At 38.1% G+C, this 13,850-nt stretch overlaps 1 protein-coding gene across 1 annotated transcript in view; it reads right to left on the bottom strand.

Moving 5' to 3' along the window:
• Ass (argininosuccinate synthase) overlaps positions 1 to 12,251 on the bottom strand; it is a 61,887-nt gene extending 49,636 nt beyond the window's left edge. Inside the window, exons 1-2 of the mRNA XM_083127465.1 lie at positions 12,139 to 12,251; positions 10,904 to 10,972 (exon numbers count right to left, since the gene is read on the bottom strand). Coding sequence (XP_082983591.1) covers positions 10,904 to 10,972; positions 12,139 to 12,243 — 174 coding nt within the window. The 5' untranslated portion in view covers positions 12,244 to 12,251. The remainder of the gene's footprint in view (positions 1 to 10,903; positions 10,973 to 12,138) is intronic.
• Between the last annotated feature and the right edge of the window lie 1,599 nt (positions 12,252 to 13,850).

The following is a 13,850-nucleotide window of genomic DNA, read 5'->3' as shown; positions in this document are numbered from 1 at the left end:
AGGTCGTATACTGTCCTTAGCACTTGAAATAAACTATTATTATTATTATTATCTAATAGGTCCAGTGTTCTTATCAAATGAAAAGACGTATGTTTCATCTCCTTGTACAGGTTATAATTGAAAGTCTCGGGTGTAAAACATGGTAAGTAACATTTTGGTCATTTTTGAGTTACAAAGTAAAATGTGTCATCCTTCAATTTTTTAGTGAAATTGCCATGCCATACAATTTGCATTGGACTCAGTGAAGCCTTCTGAAATTGGTAAAAACAACACGAAAGCAATGTATCTACAGTATAAGCTTAACGAACCCAGAAATGACCATAATGTCACTTACCATGTTTTACACCCGAGCCCTTCATTATACAATACTAGTAACAGTACTGTTTTAGTGTAAAATTGGACGAGAAATGTGAGTTGCCTATATTTTCATTTTTCAAACATGAGGTCCTCTGCCAATATAGTTCGCGCAGGACCTCGCGTTTTCTATCAGCGGCCCTGATTTTATGATTACAACGAGACTATAATTTTTATGAAAATAAATTGAAGGATGTGGTGATTACGTATTTTTGTATTTATTTTAGCGTATCTCACCTCCGCCCTCCGTCCACTCTTGTGTGTGAATGAGTAAACGACTATCAACTCCTCTCCTTGTAGACGACAGTTACGTCAGAGTCCATAGCGCTGCTCATGTCTGCTCTCTACTGGCAGTTGAGCGAAACAGTGCCTCGGATCCGCTCCTAGCAGCGATGCCAACCCCAGCATAATGGTGCTAAACCTAGCATAATTTAACCGTCACCTTGTGTTTGGCATAACCGCCAAATCTAGCATACAAATGCTCTGGGCGTTGAAGTTGAACTCAAAGGAAAGGAATCTTTAAAAGTAGGGTTTATTACGTTCCGTTTTGACCGGGCCAGTCCCGTTTCAGTGGCGTGTCCCGGTCGTTCCGCCGCTATTATTAAGAATCTTTTTTATACAGGGGCACCCCCTATTCAGCATCCCCTATTCAAAACCTATCTTGAAAACATTAACTCTTACAGTGTCATATGTCGTAGTCACATTGAGCGCCCGAATGTTAGGTATCAAAGGCGTCTCGTGAACGCATGCGTCAATTGTGGGAAAAAGGACACCTTGCTCTGCGACGACATTTATGAGCATTTCTACATTCTAATTTCTTCATATAGGAGAAGTATTTATTTTACACGAGAGCGCTGAACTAAGCTTATATTACATTTCTTGGATCTGAAGTGACGCATGCATCAATTGTGGGAAAGGAATTATTACTTTTTTTCCACTTCAGATCCAAGAAATGTAATATAAGCTTAGTTCAGCGCTCTCGTGTAAATTAAATACTTCTTCTATATGAAGAAATTAGAATGTAGAAATGCTAATGAATGTCGTCGCAGAGCAAGCTGTCCTTTTCCCCACAATTGACGCATGCGCAGCATGGACCGCATGCGTTCACGAAACGCCTCTGTTAGGTATTATAGTGAGAGCGCTGTTATTGTATACAACAGCAAAGCAATGGAAGAGAAGCCGCATATATTTTCCTGTACTGGCGGCAGTCTGTACAAAGATCAGAGGCTGTTGTATTTTCATTCGTCAGTATTGTTCATAAGAATTGTTTCTTCTTTTGATTTAAGTGGCCTGTATGCGTTTTTCGATATTTGTCAACTGCTCAGTAAGTTCTTTTTTGTCATTGTTATTAAACGGTTTTATTGTCCGCATACTTGTTGTTCCTCTTTTCTCCAAGTCGCACTGGAACCAAAAAATCAGGTGCTTCTTCAGGTCGTGCTCGGGAAATTATTTAACGCGATTTCTATAGTGACGGGTAGTTTACGTGGCGGCGATTGGGGGGGGAGGGGGAGTGAGTGACAGTCATTTTTAAATTTTCTCGTTGTTTAGAGACAATTTCATCAGGGGTCGCAATGGAGCATTTTGGACTCCGGGTTTCGCCACTTTTGCCCCCGCACTATGCTAAATCTTATCTACAAAGGAAAATATACTGTCTTTGCCCCCCCTAGTTTTGGCACCTTGCCCCCCCCCCCCCTTTGAGACCCAATCGCCTTCCCACGTAACATGGCAGAAGGGGATTTCAACAAAGATGAAGCTGCCGCGCACTTCGCGTTTTGTCCTGACACCGCAGCATCTGAAGCAGAGGGAAGATAGCCAGTGGCGCAACCACAGGGGAGGCATCAATTCTATGGGGGGAAAAGGGGCAAACATTGAAGTAAAAGAAGCAAAGCAAGCAGAATCGAAGAGTAGCAGGACAAAATGATATTCAAGATGGAATGAGTTTTCATGTATTTCTTTATTTTTTCTTCCACGCGGCCAAGGGCACCTGCAGGGGAAGAGGGGGCAGAGAGGCAATTGTCGTCCTCTATTTCAAATTTTATGCAAATAAAAATACATTTCGCAATTATTTTTTTCGTAACTTCGTAAAAGTTCAGAGCGGGGGGCGAACTATCTAAATGAAAATGTTATAAAAGAGAGAATGCGGCGCCCTATTAAATTAATATTGTTTTCAGTTTGCAATAATTTGGACCTTAAAATTGTCTTGCGCGAAACGAGCAATATCATTCATTTCTGTAATGCATTGTAAATTACAAAATATACTGAAATATAGACTAGACCTATACTTCAGACTGTTGCTGCTAAACAGTTTGGTCTTAAATGCATGAACAATTGTTTGGATGAAAAGTAGTGCACACATTAGAGAGATTTATGTAATTTTTGCTGTTGGTTTGTTATGAGACGGATGAATTGATTATGTAATACATTTAAATAATATGTTATATATGTATGTATTAAAGAAACTTTTAATACGTACACAATTTAGTGTTAACATGTTGCATATGTATTTGCTTATTTTTTACGTCGCTTCATGTTGCATATGTGTAAAACATATGTTGTAGTTGTACATGAAAGTTATAAATGTCATATGTACAAAAATAATTATATTCGTCATGCATTTTCTGTCTTTCAAAAATACAGTTTGTGTGCTTGTTTTGAATTATTAGCTAATGTGAAATTGAACGTGTTGAAAAAATATTTCAAATCGTTTGTCCAACACAAATGCTTTAGCACCGACTTCTTCCCTTTTTGCGTAATATACGAGGATAATAAAATCTTTGATACTACTACTATTACTACTACTGCTGCTGCTACTACTACTACTATTGTTAATATTATTATTATTATTACTGGCACGTTTATCCTGGTACTTGCTCCCCCCAGACAAAAATTCGTGGTTGCACCCTCTACTAAAACATGCAAGCATATTTCATGCTTTCTTTATTTTCAGCATCGCACCCCCTAAACTTTATTCCGCACCCCCTCAGCACCCCCAGATGATTAATCATGGCGCCGCCACTGGTTTTATATAATTCTAGGAGTTACCTTGATAAAAAAAAAAGTTGGAATTTTTAAACTAGCGTCATGGCAGCACTGTGGCAAACCAACTGGACTGCGTTTGAAGCTTGACGCCCACCGAGACGCCGCAAACGCGGCAACACAACGCAACAGACCCATTTCCGGCGTCTCTTAACCCTTAAGATAACCTGCAGACTTCTAACCGAAAATTCCGGGCTTCGGTTCCGCACGTTCACCTGTAGTAAGCGTTACACCATTTGATTTCAATAGAAGCAGACGACAGAAGTTCTGTTGCCGGATTTTGACGTGTTTCCCCACATCTCAGTACGCGAGGTCCGTAAAGCAGTTCACAACATTCAAAATGTTATATTGCCGTCGAGAACTTTTGGGCACACAGAAGTTTACTGTATTAAAACGTGTTGTTGGCTCGCGTTGCGTGTTGCATAGGCGTGCGCACGGGGCGACAAGAGGGGGCAGTTGCCTCCCCTAATACTCTAGTGTAGAAGAAACTTATCGCCATTATTATAAACCATATGAAACTCTGAAAGAAAAATTAAGTATTTTCAAGCAATTCCAAGTTCAAAGCAACTAAGGAGGGGAGGGGTATATTATTTCCTATGTAATTGAACCATCCAATCTCGTTTTCTAGCAAATATCTTGTTATTAACAAACCCACACACTTCTTTCGTTAGTTGTGCAAGCTCTGTGTCTGCAGAATAAATTGCCCATACATTGGATGGAAATCATCATCGGTGATTGGCTGCCAAAACTGGGGGGGCAACGATAGTTTACTTTTTGTGGGTAGGCAAGGCTTTAAGAGACTATAGTGCGGGGGCAAAAAGAGTGGGGGAGCAACTGCCCCCGACGCTTCTCTAATCATCGCTACTGTTAGAAATGAATAAATGATGTGTAGTTATTTTAAACTTCTGTGCAAAACCATGTATATGTGTAAATTAGTCTCTGAACCACAGACAGGGGAAATAAATTAGGGAGCGAGAGAAAATTGGTGCCGGGGAAGTTGGAATTCTTTTAATACAGTGATTTTCGGCGGGTCCAGTGGCGGCGATTAGGTTCTAAGACTGGGGGAGGAAAGGACATCACAAGGACACACTACTATAGTGTGAGGGCGAAAATGGCAAAAGTGGGGGCACTGCCCCCCACACACTCCCTACTCGCCGCCGCCGCCCATCAAAATAATAAAACATTAAGAAGAAAAGAGGTTTTCTTTACACTACTGAACTTTCATCAAGAGTGTATTGCCCCATCCCCCAGAGGGTCTGCGCACGCCTGTGGTGCGTTGTATTGTTTTGTGTCAGCTGTAGTACACCCACCTGGTCTGATATTCAAAAGAGCATTTAAATTAATAAATGTTAATTATTTTCTACGAGTGAATTTTACCGAGAGCTGCGGTTGTATTAACAGTTGGTGAAGAATAAAGTTGTTCTCAAGGAGATGGGTTCTTGTGATAAATACTTCTGGCATTCTTCAATTTCAGCGTAGAACTCAAAGGTTGATCAGAAGAGATCAGAAACACTGTATCTAGATTATAATAAGTTAATACCTTGTGACAACGGGAAATCATATTGAATTTATTGCTTATGATATATTATTTATGTGATCCATACTATAATCTACATGACAATACGTTAATAATAACAAGAATTTTACAAATAAACCTAACCGATTATTTAGGAGGGACGGGGTAAACTGATCTCCTGAGGATGTTCTGTTTGGGGGTCAAAATATTATGGTCACCCTATGTAGAAGTAAAAAATAAAGTTACTGCAGCAGGCTCGTACCCAGGATTTTTTGAGAGGGGCCAAGCCCGAAACCGTGGTGATGATTATATATATAATTATTGTCACATGACAATTATTAAATAATTAATTAATACATTGATTAATCAATTAATTTATATATATTTATAAACATATATAAAAAAATTAATTTGCTACATTTATAAACTAAGCAAATTAATTCCTTTAACAACTTAAAAATGTCAAGAAATTAAAAGATAAGTGAAATGTTTTTAATAAGTGTTAGATTTTATTAAATTATTGCTCTTTATTAATAATGATGATTAAATGTTCATACTTTTATTGTGTTATGGTTCTATAATGGTTTGATTGATTGATTGAATTGGTGTTTAAGTCCACTTTATGCACAGTAAGGCTAATCGGTACTGGACCTACAGTTTAAAGTGGGATCCGAACCACTATGTGCCTCCACCGGGTATCGAACCCGGGACCCTTTATTACAAGGCGGGTTCTATAATATATATATATATATATATATTAATGGTCTTCGAAAGGAAACATTTCATTATCAGAGTTGAAGCTAGAGATTTTAGCGCCCAGGACGAGAATAGATTTTCGCACCCCCTGCACCGAATTTGCATTGCCTCCCCCCCCCTCCCTCTAGATGTAACTGGCATACTTAGACGTTGAATAAATGTTATGTGCCTACTCTTTTCCGTTGAATCCGACGAAAAGAAAACTTAGCATTCAAGAAATGTGGCTAATAAGAGGGTAGTCGGTTCTGTTGTACATCCCCATATCATCTTCATTCAAGCAGTGTGTGTTATTGTTCACATCAGCAAACTCAATAGCAAATTAGAGATTACTAGGTGGAGAGACAAAAAATGAGATACCTTAACAAGACATTAGTTTCCTATTAAATTAACATGTAAGTGCTATGTTTTATTCCCGACGAAAGTAGGTGAGAAATGGAGGAGAAATAACAGGTCGGTCTAATTTCTATGTTCCAGGGGCCTAGGGTGACAATGACAACCACCTTCGCAGCTACGGCTCCATTTCTTACTAGTCCAATTTGATATAATTTTAAAATCTTATCTATGACTGTAGAAGTACGTTTTTACCCCATGCTGTTACCAGCCCTAAAAAGAGAGAGAACAAGAGATGTATGCAACATTCACACACAGGCTGACTTCATTCTTTGTTCTTCCTTCTTTGTAAGTGTTTATGATGTTATTCTTAGTATAGAATGTTTGAAGTCAAAACTAATTGCTTATCTTTGTTGTTATAACACAAACTCTTACCCTCGGAAAATTTTGATGGGGGAAAATTTTTAATAGAACAAGATCTTTGTAGAAAAGGTGAGAGATCTCCCTTCCGCCATGGGAATTCGTACCCTGTATGTGACCACCAACGCTATGGAATGATCCTTATAATGAAGAGCATATCTGAATGTGAATTAACCAAAATTTCCTCATCAAGACTGCAGTTCGAAAAAAGTCAGAACAGGGAGTAAAAATGAACTGTCCCGACCAAATTGGGACGTTTGGTACCTTCGCATAAATGGTTAATAATCTAAAATTAATAAATATAGTAGACTGCAGATTTCTGGAGAATGCCTCTCTCCAGAAACAACACATTCATTTATGAAAGAAGAAAAAAGAAACTCTTGCAAAATCTTAAAAATCGTCCGTCTTATTTTTGTAGGTTTTTATAGGTTCGCATTAAAATATTTCATAGCTCGAGAAGGGGCATGTCCCTCTTGGGCCCCTCTTGTGTACGTGCCTGTACTGCAGATCTCTATTTGAGGAGTGGACGTGTTTCCAACAAAAGAGAGTAAACCGGCTCAGGGATCCCACCACCCACAAATGTCTTTCATCTCTTCCGCATCTTCCTGTCCTAAAATCGTAGAAGAGGGTGGAGGCAGCCCACCCTCAAGTTTGTTTTATCAGACATTTGCGGTGCCAGTATTCTCGCGAGGAATATTTATGATAGGAAATAGTAGAGAGTTGGATTCACAAATAAAGGTAACGTGCCACCTTTCGTTGTCGGCGAATTCTGACAGTCTTTCAAGGTGATTGCTAGCCAATCAATTTGTCTTCTGCTGGTGTTCGGTTCGGTCCGTAAAAGGTAACAGAAGCAGTGATTTAAGTGGGAAGGGTGAATGCTAGGGTGCACAGTGGACTTGGGTTAACGTGTCGTGTGCCATAATGCAAAAAAAAATCAGTATGTAAAGTTATGGGAAAAGTACTTACCTCATAGAGCCTTAATATTAGTAGTCTAGTGAGGGAAGTGTTTCTTTCCATGACTGTACACGCATATGCAAGATATTGGTTAATTATACAGCATTCCTCCCTCAATAATTAAAAGCTAACGACGCTAATGCTGGCGTGTCATTCTCCCCCTCACAATGTGCTAGAAAAAGCTATGTCCCACACTACGAAGTCAGAGAGACTGGTTCGAATCTGAGTAAGACATGGACGTGTCTTTTAGTTTGTCGCATCCCATAAGCCTTTTCATCAGTTCTTCATTCTCTTTCATCGTCGTACTTATTCCACAGACATAAAAGCGACGTAAAATAATCAAAATAAATAGATTTTGAGTGGGATGCAACTTAACCATCTGAAAGAAATAGTAATAAAATGATATGGTTAATAAATAATAATAATAATCTAGTACAGCGTTTGGCATAATTTCACAGTTCAATCAGCACTTTTCGTAGCTGAGAGGTGGCAACGTTGGCGCTGAGAAAGTTTTATGTTACCAGTACGTCTCCGAGCATTGTGTCTGCAGTGCAACTTTAGGTTCTAGCGAACCCATGCTTCCGTGGCTTTTGGGGTGTCACTACAACTGCTTTTGACTGCACGGGAACATGGAATTTTTCGTCGAGTTAAACCACTTTTCTGATAGACACATCTTTGTGAGCAACGACGTGCATGCTTAGTTAACAGGAGGGTTTTGTTCAATTTAATTCTAAATTTTGAAACGCATTGCACGCTTGTTAACGATAAATCCTACGTGCTTACACACTGCAAATCCAAGATAGAGGCATTTCAAATCAATCCACCACATATTGAGAAGTTGACTGCGGTAACGATCTGTGTGCATGAAAACTAGGTAAGTACCTATGTGTGTTAATATGTTTTGCTGGTCAGTGTACTTACAATAATAGTTTGTGAATATTGCTTGAAGAATTAAGTGAATGAAAGTGGGTAAGGGTTTTTTAATTATCATTGCCCCCTCGTTTAAATAACAAATGTTTGATTAATATAATCTTGTTGAATTGTTATTACGCAGAGATAATATTTTTGAGAATTATATATATATATACAGTGATGGACAAAAGTATTCATACAAAGGCATTGTCTGAATGAAACATGTTATTGTACAAAGAAGACCGTAAAGGCAAGTCAAGTCTGTAGCACATATGCTCCATTGGAATGGCAAGAATAGAAAGGCAAAGCAATTGTGTGCATACAATTGAAATTGTCGTGAGAAATGTGGGTAATCCTTAGAGAAACTGCTTTCTGGATGGTCATAAGTATTCATACGCCAGGTTATAAACCCAAAAAAAGTTCGTGAAACAACAGTTTCCATCATTCAGTGCCAGATATTTGTTTACTGCACTTGCACCTGTGTAAGGAAGTGGTTGGTTTGGTGTTGGCGTGCTGCAGGAAGTCAAATGGACCTCAAAAGGAAGGAAACTACGATCGAAGAGAGGAGAATTATGATATCATTATACCACAATAAGAAATCATATTCTGAAATCGCAGACATAGTTGGGAGAAGTCGTGCGACTGTGCAAAGTGTCATCAAACGATACAAAGACACAAAAGTGCTGATAAATAGGGAAAGGATTGGGCGTCCTCAGAAACTAACTTCGAGAGAGAAACAAGGACTGTTGAAAATGATCAAGAAAAACCCAAAATTCACATCGTCAGCAGTGTCAGCAGATGTTCACGAACACCTGGGAAAAAAAGTGTCCTCAAGAAGTATTAGAAGGCTTTTCAACCGAGCAGGGTACAGAGCTAGTGTACCTAGAAGGAAGCCATACATCAGTAAGAAGAACAAGAAGGCCAGATTAACATTTGCAAAGGAGTATGTGAGTAAAAGTTTGGACTTCTGGGATAAAGTGTTGTTTACGGACGAGAGCAAATTTAATATTATCCATAGTGATGGTAGAATTTTGGTGGAGAACGCCCAATACTGAGCTTGAGCCTCGAAATCTCTTGGCGACAGTTTAACATGGAGGTGGTGGCGTTATGGTCTGGGGCTGTATGTCAGCCTCAGGTGTTGGAGAACTCGTCTTTATTGAGGGAACTATGGATAGATTTGTCTATTTGGATATTCTGAAGAACAATTTGCAGCAGAGTATCGGTCATTTGGGTCTTGGGAATGATTTTTACTTCCAGCAGGAAAACGACCCTAAACATACAGCTGAGATTGTCCGCCTTTGGTTGTTATATAATACTCCCCACATACTCAAAACTTCACCTCAGTCCCCCGATCTTAACCCCATTGAACATCTTTGGAGCTATTTGGAAACCACACTCCGAAAACATGACATAACAAGCAAGAATAGACTGAAAGAGGTCATTTTGCATGAGTGGCACAGTATTACATCTGAAATAACCATGCCTCTTGTTCATTCTATGCAAAAGAGACTTGACAGCTATTCTCCATAACAGAGGAATGCATACTAAATTCTGACGACATGGTATTTGTTTCTTTCTTTTCTCCAAAGTGAACTTTTATGTTGGTGTATGAATACTTTTGTCCAGCCAAAGAAGCGGGTATTGAGAATGTTTTGTATTTTACTTTTCTACAAGCAGCATCTGTTATTTTTTTTTTGTCAATATATCGTTTGGTGCATACATGGTAAAGCATTAACAGTTTTGACTTCCTTATTGTATTCCTAGCTGCTGCAATTCGTCCTTTCTTCCTTTCAGTTCCACTGTATGATTACTTTTGTCCATCACTGTATATATATATATATATATATATATATATATATATATATATATATATATATATATATATATATATAAATTTTACCCTATTGTTCAAAATGTTTGTTTTCTTCAATTTGATCCGTTTGAAGTTTACATAAACAACTTAATAAAAATGAATTTGATTGCGTCGACTTAGAGATTGAAATCCTGGTAGACCCTGCTTTTTCTGACTGTGATAGTCGTGGCGCAGAAGAGTGAAAAAAGTGGTTTTGTTTTCAGGTTAAAGTAATAGTGAAAAGTGTACTCGAGAGTCTTGGAGGAATACCCAGGACGGCTAGACAACCACTACTGTACCTCCAGTAGCCTACTCTTGCACACAAAACGACGTTCCTCGCTGAAAGCTTAACGTTGGCCTCAAGCTCCACGACCATCTCTGGGGATAATATTCTGTTGATAGCGATTAAGTATTTTTGTTCGGCAGAAATAAAGGAAGTATTTATTTTGTTAAATGAACCTTTGAAATTTTGGTCGATATATACATGCATGTATATGATATTGAATTTGACTGTTACCTTGTCCTTTATATGCCGACGAGAAAATTCGATCTGCAATGCACATTTGTGTATAAAAGGAAAATGGGGGGGGGGCTTTTATAATACGATCCAATTTTCTTGCAGCTTCCAATTTTGTTGAAGTCCCCTCTTTTAACTGAAATATTATTGCCGACCTGTCTTGAATCTGATGCTAACCGCTACTGTAAAGATAGTATTCACCTATTGTAGTTAAAACAAAAAGAGCATTTTAATGAGGATTTTATGTGTAAATTACCTTTTTGGCTCCAATCTTAATAGCCTTGGTCTTCACTTGATCGAAATCCTCATCCTGGCCAATGTTCGCCTGAAAGAAGACAAAAGAAATGTGACGTAACAATCCTCTATTCCGAGATTCAAAATGTCTTACGAAAAGCAAGCATTATGGGGCAATATATGTACAGTCACGGACACTGCCGGCTTGTAACGATTCCATTGATAGTCAATGTATTCATTACAAGCCGGCAGTGTCCGTGACTGTACAATATATAGGGTGACCCAGATTATGTCTATACGCTGCTGGCGGCGACAAGTGATTCAAAGGCCGTAACTCTTGCACAATGTCGGTTAATATCAGAAACGTTGGATTCGTTATTCATTTTTTTGCGTCGCGACGACAATGAGGCAGCGCCAGACGTTATGGTGTGGATTGGCCACTGAACGATTCAAAGATATTGGTGCGCCAATGACCCACTTTGGCCTACCCTTGGCGTTGGCCCTGCCAATCCGAAACTCGAACCAGACCCTTCAATAGCGAGTCTAAGTTTAATTCTGAACACACACAATTATAAATACATATGAAAGGTTTCTACAGCTGAAACCGTTGACCGATATCCGATTACATTTATTATTTGTAATTTACACCGGTATCGGTAAAAATAATTACGTAAGTACTTCATTATTACTTGTCGTCTTAGCCCACCAGTTCTCAAATAGTGACACCAGGTGTGCATATGATAGGAGTCCTAGTAGGCCCCAGAGCTACTTGTCTAGGCAACCATAGAAGCGCATGTCATGGGAATAGATTTGAAATCCTAGTCAGCCAGTGACGTACGAGTACTCCAGAATTTTGTAGGGGAAGATAATATCGTAAGGGTTACTGTTTTTTTATATATATTAGTCCGCGCTGTATATAATCGCCTTTTAATGCGTCTCGACTTTTTTTTAGAAGAAAGTTTGTCCAAAAAGAGGGGCTTATGGCATCCTCCAACTTCCTCTGGACACGCCACTACAGTCAGCACAGCATAAATGATGACTAACTAATAACTAATTTTTTCTCATAATTTCTTCTGCATATGAGATGAAAAGGAATGTAAAAAGGCTAAATGGTGTATTTGAACACGTGCTTATAAATAAATGAGTAATGTTATATTTAACTACAATTCTTATTAGAATGGTTGCTCTTAACCTTAATCATAACTGATGGAAAATCCTCATAGACTAATGCTTATTATTACAAAAATTGAAACTCACCATATAAGCAATTACGTCATAGCCCTTCTCTATAAGCCACGCTAGTATACATGATGTATCCAATCCGCCGCTGTAGGCCAACACAACGATCTCTTTACCTGCCATCCTATCTATCTGCAAATAGAAAAGTTTAAAGAAATAGTGGTCGATAATATGCTAGGTAGTAAGTTACTGCACCTTCAATCCATTTAGAAAAGTACATGCACACTTTTCAATATTTTTTTTCACACTGATCAACCTCTGAGGTTTATAAAAGATCTACTATTCTATTTTTCTGTTTCACTAAAACGGATAGAAAGCATATAAGAGCCATTCCATGTGAAAGTGGACAAACAAGATTAATTCATTTTATATTGAAAATATCACTTATTATATTAAATTAAAGGGAAAACTATGCAGAATTTCGAATTATTAATACAAAGATTAGTTTCATGGCTTTTAAATGACATATTGTTGCAAACCTATTACTCTTTTATAGTAGAAATTGGATTTTGTGTGTGGTGTTTTTACTTAATTTAGTTTCATTATGATCCCTGTATTATACCATAAGAAAACTAAATTAATTCAAAATTCGTTCTAATTGTCTCATATATTGTTTCTATATCTTAAGCTGTGAAGTATCCTACTTCATTTCTGAAACAAACCTTAGTTTGAAGAATCTGTTTATGATCATTTTCATAGCCTTTACATTGTTCCATAATCCTACATGTGCATGATGTCACGCACGTCACAGGCAAAAAATGTTTATAAAAAAGTATGTAGTAATATTTTTTAGAAACTAAAAGCATCTACATGTCGAGCAGAGTTTGCTTTGTGAAAATATATAATAAAATTGTTTCAGTAAACCCACAGAGTATTCTGAAAGACTGAGGAAGGTCATAAGTCAAGTCTCAGAAGAGTCGCATCCGTCACAATGACAAGTAATGCATTTTCTGTAGCTGAAAATTGAGATGGCGGAGAAATATTTTGCAATTAAACACCTTTCATCAAGGAAAATGAAATTACATAAATTGATAGTTACATATTTGAAGGTGCTAAGAAAATAATTTTAAAATGAATGTAAATTTCTGTCACAATGGAATTGCCCATAAACAGCTACCCGCCAAGAGAAGTCTAATGAAGTAGACAATCGTGAGATTCCCCTTATGTAAACCAGGAATAAGACTTTCCAAGAATACTCACGTTCGTCTTTATCCCTGGCGTGGATAGAAGGAATTAGTCTTGTGCATTCGCCCTAGATTCTTAAATCGACATGTAACCTTTGAACAGGCACAATCACCTACATTATCATAATGAACTTGACCCTGTCGACATAGGAGAGTGATAATCATGGTTACCAAAGTAATGTGTGTGTTAATGGGATAATATTTCAGACACTGATCGCAGACTTGAGTACGACCAAGCATTTCCTTGTTAAATTACATTTACGTGCGTATGATGAATGTTTTGTACTTTCCCCTATGACTTTTGCAAATATAATTGTAGCAGTGTTCAGATTGTTATTTCCACAGTTAAAAGAAAAAATGAAAACTAGATCGTCGTAACTCATATTAATTTAGCTCTTGAAAGTGGAATCGAAGGTAAAAATGCACGTTGCAACATGCCGTGTAAGCATACGGGGGATATGAAAATATAGCCTTGTAGGCTATTATGGAGGATTATGTGATCAGCATCATGCTCTGGCTGCTTTTACCCCAGGTACCCATTTATTA

This window comes from Lepisma saccharinum, chromosome 8 (genome assembly GCF_977018435.1).
Source record: "Lepisma saccharinum chromosome 8, izLepSacc3.1, whole genome shotgun sequence".
NCBI classification, from domain to species: Eukaryota; Metazoa; Arthropoda; class Insecta; order Zygentoma; family Lepismatidae; genus Lepisma; species Lepisma saccharinum.
The sequence above is the reverse complement of the archived record's forward strand: the minus strand, read 5'-3'. Positions and strand labels throughout refer to the sequence as shown.